This window comes from Cervus elaphus, chromosome 27 (genome assembly GCF_910594005.1).
Source record: "Cervus elaphus chromosome 27, mCerEla1.1, whole genome shotgun sequence".
NCBI classification, from domain to species: Eukaryota; Metazoa; Chordata; class Mammalia; order Artiodactyla; family Cervidae; genus Cervus; species Cervus elaphus.
This window is the reverse complement of record NC_057841.1, coordinates 45,272,194-45,290,814: the sequence shown is the minus strand read 5'-3', so window position 1 is coordinate 45,290,814 and position 18,621 is coordinate 45,272,194. Positions and strand designations below refer to the sequence as shown.

Sequence of the window (18,621 nt, the reverse complement as noted above, 5' to 3'; positions counted from 1 at the left end):
GGGCAGGAATTGTCTCTGCCTTGCATCAAGTGTCTTGAAATACAGAATAGATATTGATAGATGGGGTTATTGTGCATTGACAGTTGCAAAGACCGTGTCATGCAGTGCTGTTAAACATGGCCTTGCTTGATTTCTTCTCAAGTTTAACACCATCTCTCTCTTCAAGGGAATTCCAATTATATCCTAAATGAAGCTGTCTGGCACTTTAGAGCCATTGTGAGAGATATTGATCATTTTAGTGCTGTGTCCTTTGAAGTTTGCCCGTCAGTCTGTTTGCTAACAGAGTATTTCAAAGTGGTCACATCTAAAAAAAAAAAAAAAAGTGACTGAGTTAGCCAAACCTCAAAGCTTTCTCCAGGAAGAAGAAAGCCAAGTTGTCCTCTGCTGTACATTCTATGATGGGGAGCAAGGAGGGGACCTAGGGAGTGAGCCTGCCCTTTTAGTAATATTGCCATGAGATGCATCCTGATGAGCAAACTAAAAGATCAGCTAGAGGGAGACATGTGAGGACCTGATTCTGTGGCAGCAGCGTCCGGGAGCTTAGCAGATGTCTGTAAACTGTGTTTCGTTGGTTTCCCCCTTTCCTGCCTGTGGTTCCTTCAGGACAATGGCAGCTGCTGGTACCCAACAACCCCACCTCCTCCCAAACATCCCCAGCCCCACAGCCACCACCCTCAGGCTCCCTCCTCTGTCTTCCAACACCTCCTGTCACGAAGCCACCAAATGTGTTCATGATCTTGTGTGGACTTACTGTGTGTCATTCTAGACCCTTGCTGCTGAGATGTACATCTTTTCATTTTACACCTGCTAGTGCCAGCCCAAGGGTTGTCCAGTGATAGGCATTTAATAAATGTTTCATAAACAAGCATTTTATGAGGGCACTAATCCCATTCACTGGGTCTCCACACTCATGACCTGATCACTTCCCAAAGACCCTCATATTTTAATACTGTCTCATTGAGGGGTTAGAATTTCAGTAGGTGAATTTTGAGAGAACGAAACATTCAGTCCATAACACATGTCACTAACTCCCATACAATTGAAAGAAAAGTTAGGTCTTATGTTTGAGACTTTTATATCCTGTGATATCATATAATCCATTTCATTGGACTTTACTTATGCAACTGATCAATTTTGCTGTTTTCTTTGATCGGCCGAAATACCTTGGTTATTCTCGAAATGGAAAGTAAAATCTATGATTAATGTATGCACACATTTGGTGTGTCTGTGTGTGTGTTTCTGTGTGTATGTGTGTGCATAAGTATATATGTGTGTGTATTGTGTGTATGTGTATAATAAAAGTAGGAGATATCCATTTCTTAGGCTGTTGAGAGCTTTACCTAAGACTTTGACTTCCAACTTGGAAAGGAACTTTTTTTTTATTCAAGCACAATGACATCATTTAGTAAGTATTTAGTGAACAGATCTATTTTTCTTCTAGAAAAAGAAAGATGTAATCCTTCATCCTTTTTCCTTCAAAATATGTCTGGAAGGAAAGATTTTCTGATTTGTAATCTCCAACTTCACTAAGTCAGGTCCCTAGGACTTAATATAAACAGTCTCTGAATGAATGAGTGATAAAGATCAGGTCCTATGGAGAATGGTGCATTCATGAACTGAAATCCCAAATTCCCAGGTGGTAAGCTTGGCACCTTGTTCTGTACAAAATGTGAGGTACCAAGCCAGAACGTTTTATATTTCATTAATGACATGAGCAAATGAACTGTGTAATAGATCTCTGAAAGCTTTTTCAAACCTTGGTGCAGACAGCACCGTGAATAATAGGAAGTTCACGCTGTTTGATACGGAGGTAAAATCTGGATGTTGAGTCTGTAGAATGGAATGTTTTGGGGAATCGTGCTAGCAGATACTCCCAAGCCTCGGTTCAGATTTCTCATTTGCTCTGCATCGCGAGGTCCTGAAATTAGCTCTTTTATAGCTGTAACTGCAGTGAAATGTCTTTCCCGCAGCCCAGCCAGTTAAACACCTCAGCTCGTGACCAAGCATCATTGCTTGGATGAAGAGACAGTTTGTATGAGGCAGATTTCAGAGGAGCTCTGTGGGTTTTCCATCAGAATCCTTGGAAACCCATCACCCGCGATGAACAAAGTGGAAACCGTTCCTCCTGGCTCTTCTTTTTCCCCGACCTGTCTCTACACGCTCACAGCCACACAGACTTCTAAACATACACGAAATCTTGGAGGTAGCAAATGTGATACTGTCGCACACCTTCCAGAGTCTAGTGGTTTCATTCACACAGTGACATGTAAATGAGGATTCAGAGGACTAAGTGACTTCTTTATGCAGGACCAGGTTGCATTAAGTCTTTCTACTTGTGAAGCCTTTGCCTCCTCTTCTCTAAGCTCTGCGGACCTCTGAAGGTCTTATCACACAGCAGGAGCAATCATGTCACCTCAGTTGATCACATCCCTTGGCGCCAAGGGGGCTTGGGAAACTGTGGTTAGGCAGGACCCCACTTGTCCCAGGCCGATGTGTTAATCCCTTATCTCACCCTCCCCGGACCATCCTGTACCCACTGCCTCACCCACGATGGACTCCCTCCTGCCTCTGAGGGGCTCTGATGTCCAAGTCCCCCTTTCACACCCTCCCTGTGGTCACTACTGAGGTTGATGCCCACTTTACTCTTCCTGGGGATGGAGAAGTGGCCTGGGGTCCTGTCATCCAGAGAGCAAGTGAAAATGCTGTTCAGTGAGCAAGCCAGCAGCCCAGGGATCGTAGTCACCAGGTAAGAACAGGTGGAGCAGCCTGGGGGACCCTCACGTGGCTGTCCTGACCCGCCTGCCCCACACAGAGGGAAGGCTGTCTCATCCGGTCCTTGCAGGAAGTGGGTAGGTTTGAAATGTCCTTTTTCTGCTCTGACTGGCAAGATACAGTGACTGAGGAATCCAGGCAGGTCACTGCTTCCATCCTGGAGTGAACGTGTTTCTGTGGACACATTGGTGTCTCCCGTTGGGACGTTGATGGACGTACGCTGTGCTGTGGGGGCAGCGGGGCCCAGTCCTCAGGTATCTTAGTGCAGCGCTAGTTTTGCCCTGAGAGTGGTGGACTCCAGCACATTCCAGAAAGAGGAGCATAACGTTCGAAAGAAGATGGCAGAGATGCTGTTCTGGTTGACTCTTCACTGGCGGTGGGGTGCCTGGGCTGAGGGACTTAGTGGTCAGTGTCTGTCCCCTCACTGGCCCCCTGCACCCTTGGAGGGCTGTGTGTCCTTATCCACAAGTTGCCTAAGTGACTTTTAGGGAAAAAAATAAAACCAAACAAAGCCAACTCCCTCTGTTGCCAGGCACGGGGTCTGAGGAAGTGCTGCCCCCGCCTTGGGGTCCCAGGGCTGTTTCCCACTCTGACCGCCTGAGGCAGGCCCCACGTCCCCAGTCCCACTCAGGCCGGAGGCTGCCCATTGTGTGACCACAGTACCACCCAGCCCGGTTCCGTGGGGGCTCCGTAGTAGGATGGGGCTGCCCCCCCAGGTCCAGGTGCTCTCTGCCGGACAAGCTGGGGGAGCCCCAGGTTTCTGGATACACATTCTCTCTGGACAAACAATAGCTGGCTGAGGCCCCGGTAGGGGAGGAGGAACTAGGTGGGCGCCCCAAGGAGGGCCAGATTCAGCTCTCCTTCAGGCAATTTCCTGCCGGTAAGGAGGGGCCCAGATTGTGGAACCCACACACATGGGACAGTAACATGCTGTGTGCCGGAGGAAGCTCCAGGGCCCAGCACATAGCAGGCACTTCCCTGAAGGGCTCGTTCAGCTGCCCTGGGAGGATGAGAACCTCATGCCAGCCTAAACATGAGCCCTTATGGAAACATTCAGTGCAACTATAAAAATTTACGATAAAAAAAATGATGATTTCTCGTGTAAGTCAGGAAAGGGGCATTTATACATGCAGACTTGGGTGGCGGGGCGGGCATGGAGAGAGTGGAAAAGATGGGTAAGACACGCCCTATCCTGAACTGCTGACCCACTCTCAGTGGTCTCCCCAACACTCAAGGTCAACAGGGACAGCCTTGTGTTCATCAGCATCAGGGGCGGAGTGTTAGGGACCCAGTGTGGGCGGCTGGCTTCGTGGTGGTGGATCCCGGGGGTCAGTGTTTGCACAGGGAGGGTCCTGAGAGGGGACCCGAGGACTGTGAGTAGGAACTTCCTGAGCATCCTTGGGGCTCTTAATCTCCCCCATCTCCCGAGAACAGGACAGAAACATGCACTGTTCACATTTGCAGGCATGCAAACCTCAGTAGCCACGGCTCACTCTAGGAGTGTTTATTTTATTTGCTTATTTATAAAAACAATGAATCTGTGTTTAGAAGAAAGTCTCCCAATAACCTAGCTCCAATCTCATAAATCAGTGATTTTGTAATAGGTCTTGAACTGTTAAAACATAATTTCCCAGAATTTCAAGCACAGGGATTTGCAGAAGAAACCATCTCCTCCGCACCCGCATTGTTAATTTTATCCCTGCCGTAAATTGTTTGTGTGGGGAAGTCCCCTGGGAGAAGTGGCCAAGGAGCAGCTCCATGGAAATACTGAGGAGAGATATTCAGGGACCTTGGGGACCACCTTCCTTCCTGGATGTGGAGATGTCCTGGGACCCTCTCTGCCATTCAGTATGTTTTTGGCAGTTACATGTTTATAGATGCAGCTGGTTTACACAGGGCATTTGTATCAAGTGCTTATTAGGTTTTCCTGCCATTTCTTTTTTTAAAAAAAATTATATGTTTCTAATTGGAGGATAATTGCTTTACAATATTGTGATGGTTTCTGCCATATATCAACGAGAATCAGCCATCGATAGACGTATGTCCCCTCCCTCCCACCTCCCACCCCATCCCACCCATCCAGAGTGTCTCAGAGCACTGGGTCGAGCTCCCTGTGCTATACAGCAGATTCCTATTGGCTGTCTGTTTTACACACGGTAGTATATATATGTTTCAGCGCTACTCTGTTCATTTTTTCCCACCTTCTCCATCCCCCAGTGTGTCCATCCGTCTGTTCTCTATGTCTGTGTCTCCACTGCTACCCTGTAGTTAGGTTCACCAGTACCATCTTTCTAGATTCCATATATATGCGCTGATACATGATACTTGTTTTTCTGTTTCTAACTTACTTCACTCTATAATAGGCTCTAAGTTCATCTACCTCATTAGAACTGACTCAAATTCATTCCTTTTCATGCCTGAGTAATATTCCACTCTGTACACGTACCAAAGCTTCTTTATCCATCGATTACATTGTCTCAGATTTGAGATTTCCTCACAAGTTATCCTTGCCACTCACTCTGCATTTCTCCAGTTTCTCCCTCATCAGGTTTATTGGGGTGTAATTTATAACCTGGGAAATTCTCCCCTTTTTAGGTGTGTCATTCTATGACTTTGACAACCTGGGCAGCCATGTCATCACCTCCATTTCAAGATTTATAATATATTTACCATTCTGGAAAGTCTCCTTCGGCCCCTTTGTCATCAATCCCTTTCCTCCCCCAGCCCCCAACAATCACTGATCAGAGTTCTCTTTCTCTGGTTTCACCTTTTCCAGGTTGTCATGTGAATGGACTCATAGTTTGCTCCTTTCATATCTGGCTTCTTTCACTTAACATAATACTTCTTAGGTTCAACCATAGAAGTTGAAAGCATCCTTACTTCCATTGCAAATTGTATTCCATTGTATAGATCACTGCAAATTATCCAGGGAGCAGCTGGTAGGTGTTTGGCATGTTTTCAGCTATTGGTGATTATGAATGAAGCTGCTCTAAACCTTTGCCTACAGATCTTTGTGTGGACAAATTTGTGTGATATGTCCCTTGATTATGTCCTCTGCCTTCAGCCTCTTTAGTTAGCCCTAAATTACTCAAAGTGCTTTCTGAACAAACCTTGAAAACTCAATCACGTTTTAGCTGTACAGAGAAGTGTATGTAGAAAGATGCTTTGGCGATTCTGTTCACAGTATGGGCCAGGACACTATAATTTTTGCTTCAGAAATTTTTATTTTCATTTCTTAGATTTACTGAGCATAGGGTGCATCTTTGGACAGGTAAAAATTCAGAGTTTTTTTTAAATTTGTTTGATTAACATTTTATTCCTGAGCAATTTTGATTTGTTTCAGAGGTTAGTGTTTCTAATTTGTTATGATGTGCTTGAGGATGGATCTTCAACCTTCACCTGCAGTCTCAAACTCCAGTATGCTCTGAACACTTGGTATTTTAGCTTGATTTCTCAGTGGTAAAAACCTGACCTGAACTGATCTGGGAGCCAGGGGGAGAGCACTGCATTGAGTATGAAGGGACGAGGTGTGTGTGCTGGGGAAGGGGGCACTGCCCACGAGCCTGCTGCCACAGTTACATCGTCTGGTGAGGCACCTTCCTGACATCTGGAAAAGTATGAACACTGCAAGACACTCGGCTCCAAGAGATTTGGAGGAAGGATCTGTTTTTTCTCCATCTGTCTTCGGCACAACTGCCCCCTAGCTGTTTGATGGAACCAAGCTGTGCTAGATAGTGAGTCTGAAGCTTTTTTTTTTCACTGTGACTACACCTGTGCACTTTATGCCACGACCAAATACAATGCAAATACATCCAGTTTCCAAAGCAATAGCTCCTCTTTCTGCATGCAGTGTACTCCTCTCTTCCTTTGCTGCGTTCGTGAAAAAGAAAATGCTGGCTGGTGCCGCTGCATTTATTTGATTACAAACTGGTTAGTCGTGGCTGCAGCTGAGAGAGCCATGAGCTGCAGGTGATGCTCAGCCAGGAGGGAGACTGGAGGTCCGTGCCCGCCTCGCTGTGCCCTGGCCTACGGGGATGACAGACGCTTATGTGTCGTGGCATTTGCGGGCCGTCATAGTGACACATGAGGCCTGCTTTACCACAGAAATGCGTGTGCAGGTTCAACTCAAAATCTTTGCAGTTCAGGTCAAGCAGAGGGAACCCTGAGACTGTGTCTTCCAGTCACCTGGAGTGAATCACCCAGCTCCAGAGACAGTAGACTAGATTCTATCACCTCCTGTGTTTCAATCGTTCACGGGCCGTGCAAACCAATCAGAGGATCACCATGGGGTGGGCTGGTGGAGGGAGTGAGTGTGAGAAAAAGGTTGTATTTCAGGCGCTGGACTGTGCACAACTGTTGACACTGCTGGGGAAATGAGGGGTCCCGGAAGAAAGAGGAGGTGAACCAGTCTGCACTGGTGCTGAAGTGGGGCCCCGATGAGACTCGGGAAGGGTCCCTGGGGCAGCCCTGTCCCTGTGCAGCTCCCCTGCTTTGGGACGGTGACCAAGCGTCAGTGCCTAGGCTCCAGAGGCCACCAGAAGACCAGGTACAACCATCTCAGTAGTTCATATTCATCTAAATAATGCTCATTTGCATTTTAATTGTTTTATTGGAATTCAATTGAATTTGACCTTCCTACCAACTCTGGGAACCAAAGGACTGGCTCCCAAAGAGTGGCATGAATGGGGTTGTTCTTTTCCCGCTTCTGAAGGTAACAGCATTTGTATTTGTTTCTAAGTCTGCTTTTTCAGCCCTACCTGAAATTCCAACACTCTTCTTCTTTCAGCCATACCTGGAATTCCAACACTCTTCCTCTTTCCTGGCCCCTTCTCAATTTCCCTGCCTCTTTATTTTGAATTTTCTGAGTCAAAATGAAACCTGACAGTTGGGAAGACTCTGAGAAGTTGTTTTGTTGGTGATAAACTGAGACTTACAAAAGCAAAGTGGGTTGCCCGTGAACATCCACCCTAGCCTCACTGCTTCCCTGGACTTGGATGGGAGGATGGTAATTGAGTTTGACCAAATATAATCATGGCTGACACTGCAGCAGTTGGTCATTTTCTTTCCCAGGCAGGTAATCGACTTTGTATTTTCATGATACGTTCTATACGAGGAATTCTGAATAGTATGACACTTCTGATTTTTAAAAATAATATGAAATATTAAAAATACACTTTTGTGCCTGCCAACCAGCTTTCAAAGTTAAGAACCTAGGTGCTGCAACACAGGTGACTGTCTAGAAACATGTTTGTCGCTTTCATGGAGTTCTTTATGGGTGAGTCCATTAGTGATCAATATTCAGTATGCTTGCTGCTTCTTTTTTTTTCTCTCAATATTATGTTTGTGAGATGCTTCCATGTTTATTGGTGTAGATCCAGGTTGCATGTACATTTGCACTGACTTACTGATTCACAGTGTTTTATGGCTACGTTTTCTCTCCTCTTGATGGATAAGGAGTTTTTTTCCCCCAGTTTCCAGCTTCCTAGACTCCCTTCCAAGAGGAATAATCACCCTGCACAAATAGGATCGTGTGACTGTAACCAGGTTGGAGAGGAAGTGTCTGCCTGTTGAAGAGAAATGAGGTTTTAAGTTGTTTAGCTTGTGCTTTTCTATACGGAAAATGTAACTGAGCTGAGCCCGGAAAGTCACGCGATCTAGGATAACGTTTTATGGGGAAATGCATACATCAATCTCCTTAATTTATTAGAACAGGGCTTCTACGCGTTACCTGGTCAGCCTGATTTCAAACACAGAATTTACTTGAAATAAAATTTGATTTGTTGGGCTTCCCTGGTGGTTCGGTGGATAAGAATCCGCTTGCCAATTCTGCCAATGGAGACATGGTTTCAATCCCTGATCTGGGAAGATCCCGCAGGCTGCAAAGCAGCTAAGCCTGTGCACCACAACTACTGAACCTGTGCTCTAGAGCCTGGGAGCCAAAACTACTGAAGCCCACTCACCCTAGAGCCTGTGCTCTTCAATAAGAGAAGCCACGGCAATGAGAAGCCCGGCCACCACAACTAGAGCCTAGCCCCCGATCTCTGAAATTAGACAAAACCCATGCAGCAACAAAGACCCAGTGCAACCAAAAATAAATTAATTAATTACACTATTAAAACATTTTAATTGTTATTAAATGCTCTGAAATGAACACTGACAATTCATTTATAGAGCCTCCTGTAAATATTTATACTCTGTGCAGTCCCTGGACCATCTGACTTACTCCATGGACTTTAGCCAACATACATGAGAAGAAATCTCTCGCTCTGCCCCTCCAGCCAAGACCTCTCTCAGGCACAAACCCCACGTGGCTTCCAGGGTGACCTGTCATGTCCATACCACACCTCACCCTCACCATGGAAAGGCCACCTCCCAGCCCCACTTCCTGCGACCAGATCGTGACTTTGTTTGTGGTCTCAGTTCCATGGTGATGGTGGAGAGTCCTTTGCTCCAAACCCTTCAGCCCTTCTGGTTGTGCAGATGCTTTACCAGAGTCCGAGTCCAGCAAGGAGGACCTGGCCACAACACCTCTTCCTGGTTTATCTCTGTGTTTAAGACAAACTTTCATAACCAACACTCAGTGCTCAGGGAGAGGGCCTGGCACTCAATAGAGGCATAATAAATATTTTTGGAATAAATAAAAAATCTGACCAAATCAAGCCATTTCATGTTCATTGGATACAATTAATAGTTCTTGTTCTTGAAATGTTTTCTCTGGTGTATGCAAAAAGTGCATATATATTTTTAATGGTTTATAGTTTCCAATTGTGACCATTAACTCACATCCAAAGAACTGAGATGTTACTCATCAACCTCGGTCCTCAGGCACTCCACAGACGCTAGTGACTGTCCCGCCCTTTGTACTTTATCTTCTCTGAACTGAATTACGGGGATCTTTGTGGCAGACACCTGATCTAATTCTTCAGCAGGACTTTGCACAAACTATTGTCATAGGAAAGAAAGAGTAAATATTTGGAGATAGCATTAATTCTGCCAGCCTGTATTCAGAGCATACACTATACCACATGTACACACACACACACACACACACACACACAGATATTGTGTGTATATATATATACATATATATATATATATATGTATAGTCCTCTTGGATATCACTTATATAGGATATAAGTGAGCAACATAAAGTGTTAGGGGTCTAAAGGAAACAGATGGTGGGCTTTGCAGTGGAGATGAGGGAGGTAAGTCTTGACTGATGAGGATGACATGGAAGTGTGTGTGAGGAGGGCTTTGTGGTCCCAGGGAGAAGACCGTACTCTGACTCAGAGGGACAAACACTTGCCTGTCCTTAGATGTGCAGCCAGCATGGCTGGAATTTGGGGTCCGAGGAAGTCTTAGCAAGAGACAAGGCACACACATCTGCAATACAGAGGCCTCGTAGGTGAGCTTGGGAATATGGACCTTTACCATTGCTGGTGCAGTGAGCAAGTCCAAACTGTGTTTCTAAAAGTTCAGCTCGGCCTGGTTGGAAGAGGGGACACCCCAAGGCAAAATGACAGTCATTCAGAAGAGGAGGTGGTGAAGGGAGACGTGTGGAGATATGGTCAGACACTGGGTAGAGACATCTCATAGGAAGATAGGTATCTGCAGATGGTCTTGGGGACCTGCTGGGACCGAATGAGCAGCTTTGTGAATTGTTGTGCACTATTGTAGTCTTTCAGTCTGTCCCAAGAGCAGGTGGATACTTGGGAGAGGGGGTGGACACTTGGGAGATGGGGGGGGGGACATCTGGGAGAGGGGATGAGGGAAAGAAATCAGGTGTTCCTGGCACTGTAGTTCAGTTCAGTTCAGTCGCTCAGTCGTGTCCGACTCTTTGCGACCCCATGAATCGCAGCACGCCAGGCCTTCCTGTCCATCACCAACTCCTGGAGTTTACTCAAACTCATGCCCATCGAGTCGGTGATGCCATCCAGCCATCTCATCCTCTGTCGTCCCCTTCTCCTCCTGCCCCCAATCCCTCCCAGCATCAGTGTCTTTTCCAATGAGTCCACTCTTTGCATGAGGTGGCCAAATATTAGAGTTTCAGCTTCAGCATCAGTCTGTCCAGTGATCACCCAGGACTGATATCCTTCAGGATGGACTGGTTGGATCTCCTTGCAGTCCAAGGGACTCTCAAGAGTCTTCTCCAACACCACAGTTCAAAAGCATCAATTTTTTGGCGCTCAGCTTTCTTCACAGTCCAACTCTCACATCCATACATGACCACTGAAAAAACCATACCCTTGACCAGACGAACCTTTGTTGGCAAAGTAATGTCTCTGCTTTTTAATATGCTATCTAGGTTGGTCATAACTTTCCTTCCAAGGAGTAAGTGTCTTTTAATTTCATGGCTGCAGTCACCATCCACAGTGATTTTGGAGCCCAAAAAAATAGTCTGACACTGTTTCCACTGTCTCCCCATCTATTTCCCATGAGGTGGTGGGACCAGATGCCATGATCTTAGTTTTCTGAATGTTAAGCTTTAAGCCAACTTTTTCACTCTCCTCTTTCACTTTCATCTAGAGGCTTTTCAGTTCCTCTTCACTCTCTGCCATAAAGGTGGTGTCATCTGCATATCTGAGGTTATTGATATTTCTCCCAGCAATCTTGATTCCAGCTTGTGCTTCTTCCAGCCCAGTGTTTCTCATGATGTACTCTGCATATAAGTTAAATAAGCAGGGTGACAATATACAGCCTTGATGTACTCCTTTTCCTATTTGGAACCAGTTTATTGTTCCATGCCCAGTTCTAACTGTTGCTTTCTGACCTGCATACAGGTTTCTCAAGAGGCAGGTCAGGTGGTCTGGTATTCCCATCTCTTAGAATTTTCCAGTTTATTGTGATCCACACAGTCAAAGGCTTTGGCGTAGTCAATAAAGCAGAAATAGATGTTTTTCTGGAACTCTCTTGCTTTTTCGATGATCCAGCGGATATTGGCAATTTGATCTCTGGTTCCTCTGCCTTTTCTAAAACCAGCTTGAACATCTGGAAGTTCTTGGTTCACGTATTGCTGAAGCCTGGCTTGGAGAATTTTGAGCATTACTTTACTAGCATGTGAGATGAGAGCAATTGTGTGGTAGTTTGAGCATTCTTTGGGATTGCCTTTCTTAGGGATTGGAATGAAAACTCTGCATTTGAATGCAGAGTTCCAAAGAATAGCAAGGAGCGATAAGAAAGCCTTCCTCAGCGATCAATGCAAAGAAATAGAGGAAAACAACAGAATGGGAAAGACTGGAGATCTCTTCAAGAAAATTAGAGATATCAAGGGAACATTTCAGGCAAAGATGGGTTCGATAAAGGACAGAAATGGTATGGACCTAACAGAAGCAGAAGATATTAAGAAGAGATGGCAAGAATACACAGAAGAACTGTACAAAAAAGATCTTCATGACTCAGTTAATCACGATGGTGGGACCACTCACCTAGAGTCAGACATCCTGGAATGTGAAGTCAAGTGGGCCTTAGAAAGCATCACTACAAACAAAGCTAGTGGATGTGATAGAATTCCAGTTGAGCTGTTTCAAATCCTGAAAGATGATGCTGTGAAAGTGCTGCACTCATTATGCCAGCAAATTTGGAAAACTCAGCAGTGGTCACAGGACTGGAAAAGGTCAGTTTTCGTTCCAATCCCTAAGAAAGGCACTGTAGTTATTAGCGGCTTATTCAAAACCAAATATATGAGGATTAGTTACATCTAAGTACAATATCCAAAGTATTCATTCATTGTGATCAAAAATCTAGACCAATGAAGAGACTCTAGCTCAGCATTTTCTAAAACCTGTGCCATGAGCAGTAGCTTGGCAGAATGTAATAGATATTAGATAAAACTTTAAGAAATGGTTTGTGCTTAGGTAAATTTGGGAAGCAGAGATTTGCTTGCGAGCTCAGTTGCTTTAGCTGTGTCCAACTCTTTTGCGACCATATGGACTGTAGTCCACCAGGCTCCTCTGTCCATGGGATTTTCCAGGCAAGAATACTGGAGTGGGTTGCCATACCCTTCACCAGGGGATCTTCCTGACCCCGGGATCGAACCTATGATTCCTGTGTCTCCTGCATTGCGAGTGGGTTCTTTACCCGCTGAGCCACCTGGGAAGCCCAGAGCTTTACATTAACTCCAATTTATTGTTTTTCTACAGAACTTCTCAAGTTCTTCACTATAATAATAACTGTTGTGATTGTTTAACTATTTTCCCAGAGGCAGTTTTTTTTTCTTTTTTGGTCATGTTTTGCTTTAATTCACAGTATTTCTGAGGACTAGCACTCTGATGAATGTGCTTCAGTAGACTCTGGTCTAGACAGCGAAGATGGAAACTGTAGTGATAATGTGGTCCCCATGGGAGGTGTCAAGTGGACTCTGACCTGGTCATTGTCCATGGCCCTCACTGTCGTCTTCTGGAGGCTCCTGGAGCCCGTGGACTGGCAGATCTCTGAATGTGCTGCTATGTGAGCTCGGGCGACAGCAGCAGGTAACAGGTTGGCACCTCCGTGGCTGACAGATTCCACTCTGAACTGGACCACAGCCCAGTCCTGGGAGCCGCATTCTGTCATGGCTGGGGAGTAATTGCTTTGCAGTTGGGGTTCATTTACTCTCTTCATGTTTGTGGGTGATCGAGTGTCTCCTTGGGGACCTAGGAGCACAAAGCTGAGGCTGTTGACTTGAAGCCACTGTTTGCAAATTGAGAGCCATGTACAGAGTGCAGGTTGGGGTTGGGGGCAGGGGGGGCAGGCACAGCTGGCTCCTGGGTCCACTGCGCCGGGTGGGACTCTGGGTACGTTCCTCAGAGAACTCTCCCTCCAGTCGGCTTGGTTTGTGCTTCTCATAAAATGTCATGGTCAGTTCGTTTTCCGCAAAAGAGCGGCAGTAATTTATCCCCCAAATCCACTCGGGAGGGACTGCTGGCTCCCCCGACCTCAGCCCAACCCAGGAAACACCTCCCCGTCCAGCCTGGCCTTCATCTCCTGGCCTGTCTCCTTGATCTCCGAATTCTCATTCTGATGATATGAATCCTCCTTTGCTCTGTCTGATCATGTTAGGTGTACTTGCAAAGTAGGCAAAACCTCTACAGTTTTCTTATGATGAAATCAGTCATCAGATTTCCTCATTATGGATTTGGATTATGAATTTTATAAGTAACTGTAAAGTCTGGATGAAGTTTTCACAGTATTATACGTTTGGATAAAGTTTTCTTATTTGATTTCTCTTACTCTTAGCCCAAATGCAAGAAATTTGCCTTTTTTTAAAATCTCTCACACGACCACATGTATTTTATTTATGGAGGTAAAGGGATGCCTCATCACTTCCATGTTTCTCTGTTCAGAGAAGATTAGAGTCGTGTATAAAACCTAGGCTTCTAATGGGGAGGTCCTTGTCCAGACTGTTTTTGTAAAAAGCCAGTCAGACTGGTCTGAGGAATTTTTCCTAGAAGATCCTGGATTAGGAGACTCTTCAGTTAATGAAGACTTGAGTTACATTCATTTTATGGTAACAAATAAATGGTAGTATTCTAAAGGTGCAACAGTAGTGGACTAGTTAAGTAGCTACTATCTGACCGTGAGTGTGGTAAAGGTTTAAAAATCTTCAGGGAGTTCTGAAGATGTGAGTGATGTATTAAATGAACAAATTATTTTCAAAAACAATAAAGTATGAGGCTAGTTTTATTAACTCTAAGATTGCGTGTATAGTAGTTTCTTATAGTTTCCAAACTATTGAGTAGAGTTCCCTGTGCTATACAATAGGTCTTGTTGTTTATCTCTTTTATATACAGTGCTGTGTATATGTTCATCCCAAATTCCTAATTTATCCCTCCCCCTCACCTTTCCCCTTTGGTAGCCAGAAGTTTGTTTTCTTTGTCTGTGGGTCTATTTCTGTTTTGTAAATAGTTTGTGTCATTTTTTTAGATTCCACATAGAAGCAATATCATGTGATTTTTTTAATTCACTAAAATGTCAACATGGTTATTTCTAGGTGATAGAGGTCTTGCTATTGATTATGTTTTTACCCAAATACATCATATATTCAATGTAGATGACTATATATTTCATCACATAAAGTGTATTTGAAAAATATGTATCTTCACATGACATAACTTCATATATTCTGCTGCTTTTCCCTAAACAAGTTTTAGCTCTGATACACGTTGGGTCACTTTGATTTGAGTCCTGTGCGATAAAGAAGATGAACAGTGTAATCTCTTTGGGGCAGGGGGGCGCACAGGATGAGGGGAAGGTCCCAGGGAAACACAGCCACCAGGTCCTGCTGACATTGGGACCAAATCTTCTGAGCTCTCTGTTAATGACCTGCCTTTTTTTGGAACAAGACGGAAAACAAAATCAACTCAGCATTCAAAGTAATGAAGGGTCCCTGTTCAAGGATGGCTTTAATGTCTCCTCTGTTTTCCCTCTAAACTTGGATTTACTTCCAGGGCTGCTTGTGTACATCCAGTCTTTCACTGCTCCCACTGGATTACAAACACCTGTCTCTGTCCTGGACACGTGGCATATTTAATAACAGTTTAGTTCATCAGTACGTTTTAGGAGTGAGAGTCGGTTTCGGGTTCTTCATGCTATTTCTGAAACTCCCTGAAATCTTCCTGAGTCTTAGTAGATTGTGAAAGACTGGAGTCAGAGAAAAGCTTTCTGATACCTTCCAGGCAGAAACTGAGCATTCTTTGAATCTTAAGGAGATTGGAACATACTCTGTGATTCATACATACATACTCTGTGATGTATTCATGCATACTCTGTGATGGTTTAACCATTGCAACATCAAAACAACTGAATTTCCTCCTCCCTTTTGTTCCCTCCATAGCTTAAAGGGAGCCGACGCTGGCAATGGGATCCGAGTGTTTGTGCCTGATGTAGGCATGTTCATCGCCAGCCTGACCATCTGGCTGGTCTGTAGGAACATTGTTCAGAAGCCAGTGGCCGAAGAGGCCGCGCAGTGTAACCCGGAGTTTGAGAACGAAGAGTCGGTAAGTCTGAGTCTGGGCCTCTTCCTGCTTTGATTTCGGGGGCTTTGTAGGTTGTGACAGTGAACAGTGAGGCGTGCACAGTGCTTCATGCCCTGCTATGCTGGGTGGTTGCTTTGCACACCTCGTGTGGTCCTCACGCATGCGTATTCTCACCCACAATCGTCCAGGAGGAAACAAGTCCGGGACGTGAGGGCTGCCCTGTGAGACGCGTTAACCCTAAGGGCCTAGGCCTGACCTGGTGTCTCATTACCATCCGCCCTTAGCTCACACTGGGAACCTTTCAAGTTCGTGTCACGGCCTCTACCCTAGATACTTAGTTACTGCAACGCTCTTAGAGAAGAAACACCTGGCAGTTGTCAGAGAAAAAAAAAAAAAGTAATTCTACCTTGAAGGAAGCTTCCAGTCTGTGCACCTTGCCATCCTGAGTCGGTGGTTAAATCTGCATGTTTCTATCGAGGTATTTTTTAAAGTACTGCAGAGAAAAAAATACATGCATTTGGAAAAGTGTAAGAATGAATAAAACGTTTGTGAATTTTTAGCCGGATCAGGGGACATGTCAGATTTCACTCCGTGGCGAATGGAAGCGGGAGACAGCTGTCACTCTGTCCCTGACCTGTTTGTTCTAATAACTGCACTTTCTCATATAAGTCTAGGTAACAGTGACTTAAAAAGTAATTGATGTGGTAATTGAAAGATAAAATTTACAGGGGAAAAAAAATCCTTAAAAGACTGTATTTGGACATTTGACCCAAGATACTTGTAAGTACTGAATGTTTCATTCAAAACCTTGCCAAGAAATTAAACCTATAAAACTGAAGTTAGTTGAAATTACTGATATTGAGAATGGTAACCACGATGGCACCAGAGAAAGAAAGTTCTCAGTTATGGCAAATAATGTGTGTGCTTCACAAATGAACAGCATTTTCCCTTGATATTTATTAGAATACAACAATGAAGAAAGAGTGAATATGATTCCATAAACCTCTGCAGACTAGAAATGATGTTATTGCCTAAAATCCTTGTGAGTAAAAAATATATAATCCTGTGTCATATGCATATTCTGCTGTTTTTAAGGTAAATGTTAAAAATGGTACATGGTGTAAAAAACCATTACAGCAAGGTCATAACTACCTGTCTCTTGCATTCAAGTTCACAAACTGTACAACATTTGTCAATGTCCTAGAAATAGATAGAACTATGAAGGTGCTTTTTCTTCTGGTTAAGACAGAATTTAACATTTTAACCTCTGCTTTTACATTTGAAATTTCTTTTATAGTATTTACAGTTTGGAAAAATCATCTGGCTTAAACAATCACCCTGTTTTTTCCAGATTCAGTGAAAATAAATCCATTAACTCAAGCTCTCCAGATTTAGGACTTTTCATTATTATTTTTTATAAGGCAAGATTTGTTTTCAGTTCTCCTCATATTATAGATGGAGGGTAAGGGATAGTTACTGTGAACTGAGTGGACTCTGAAGTCAGACTTGGAAGCTGTGTGATGTTGGGAAAATTGTTTATCCTCTTTCTTCTTCTGCAAAGTGGAGATTGTCCTGAGGACTTAATAAAGGGCCACCCGCTTGCCTCTCTCTGCTCTTCTCCAGTTTGAAAGGAAGTAGAACAATCGCAAAAATGTCAAATTTAAAGCCTCTTAGAATGAGAGAAAGATAAGTTGGAGGGTGTGTTTGAGGCCAGCTCACTCAGTAAAGGACTTCCTTCCTTGCCATTGGTAACAGACAACCATGACTGAATTACAAAGCTTCCTACAGAAAGAACTTCTGTCTCCAGTTCAAACACTGTTTTGCCATAAAATTAGGAGAACCTGCACTGACTACAGAAGATAAGGGATGTTAGGTCAAGGTCACCCATCTGGTAAAGAAGAGACACGACGTCACTGACTGATACTGAAATCATGTTTCCTTCCTGATTCCCCTCTGTTCTCGAAGATGGGCTCGTGATACCTCTCTCCCATTTGAAATTTGTTTAAATATCTGCACCCTATATATTATTGATTACATTATTTAATGATAAAGAGGGGTAGATTCTCTAAGCATTATTTTTGGGGAGCTTTGAAAATGAAAGTGTGAAAGCATTAGTCACTCAGTCATATCCAACTCTTTGCAACTCCATGTACTGTAGCCTGCCAGGCTCCTCTGTCCATGGAATTCTCCAGGCAGGAATACTGGAGTGGGTTGCCATGCCTTCCTCCAGGGGATCTTCTCAACCCAGATATTGAACCCGGGTCACCTGCACTGCAGGCAGATTCTTCACTGTCTCATTCACCAGAAAAACCCTTAATATTGAAAATGCTAAATATCATTACTATAAAGTTGAGTTCCCTCTAGGTTAAATTTGTTTGAGCCTAATTTAGATATTAGTTTCCACAGTCTCAGTACATTCCAGCCCCAGGTGGCCGAGGGGAGCAGGCTAGAGTGACTGTCCCATGATGAATCCAGGAGGAAATTTTTCTTACTGGGGAACCATCTGGCTAGAGTCTGAAAAGAATATAAATACACAGCCAAAATAAGCAGGAGAATTTATTTTATTTTGAAGTCCCTAGCATACTTCCTGCGACTCATAAATCTTGGCTATTGTGTTCTAGATTGCTTGGTTTTTGAGGATCCTTTGAAAGGACAGTGTTTGCTGGCGTTGCTTCTCTCATTTGTCTCAGTGGAGAAATGGCAGATTAATCAACCCTCTGGTGCCTGGGAGAATTGCTTTTCAAATCCAGCTTTGTTTCAGAGTAGCAAGTAATCCCTGGAGAATGCTCAGGACTCTTCCCAAATCTCCATGGACTTGATAATGAGGCTTAAGTTCACTGTTTTAAAGGGCATCACAAATCCAAGGATTCTCCCAAAAAAAAAAAAAAAAAAAAAA

General features: G+C 44.2%; 1 protein-coding gene across 6 annotated transcripts in view; it reads left to right on the top strand.

Moving 5' to 3' along the window:
- The window catches only part of PIEZO2 (piezo type mechanosensitive ion channel component 2), a 241,604-nt gene that overhangs the window by 116,236 nt on the left and 106,747 nt on the right, over nucleotides 1-18,621 (top strand). For all 6 annotated transcript variants that reach the window (XR_006338207.1, XM_043889594.1, XM_043889593.1 and 3 more), the window contains exon 5: nucleotides 15,584-15,746. Coding sequence is in view for 5 of the 6 variants with exons in the window: in XM_043889594.1 (XP_043745529.1) it covers nucleotides 15,584-15,746 (163 nt within the window). In the remaining variant the exon portion in view is untranslated. The remainder of the gene's footprint in view (nucleotides 1-15,583; nucleotides 15,747-18,621) is intronic.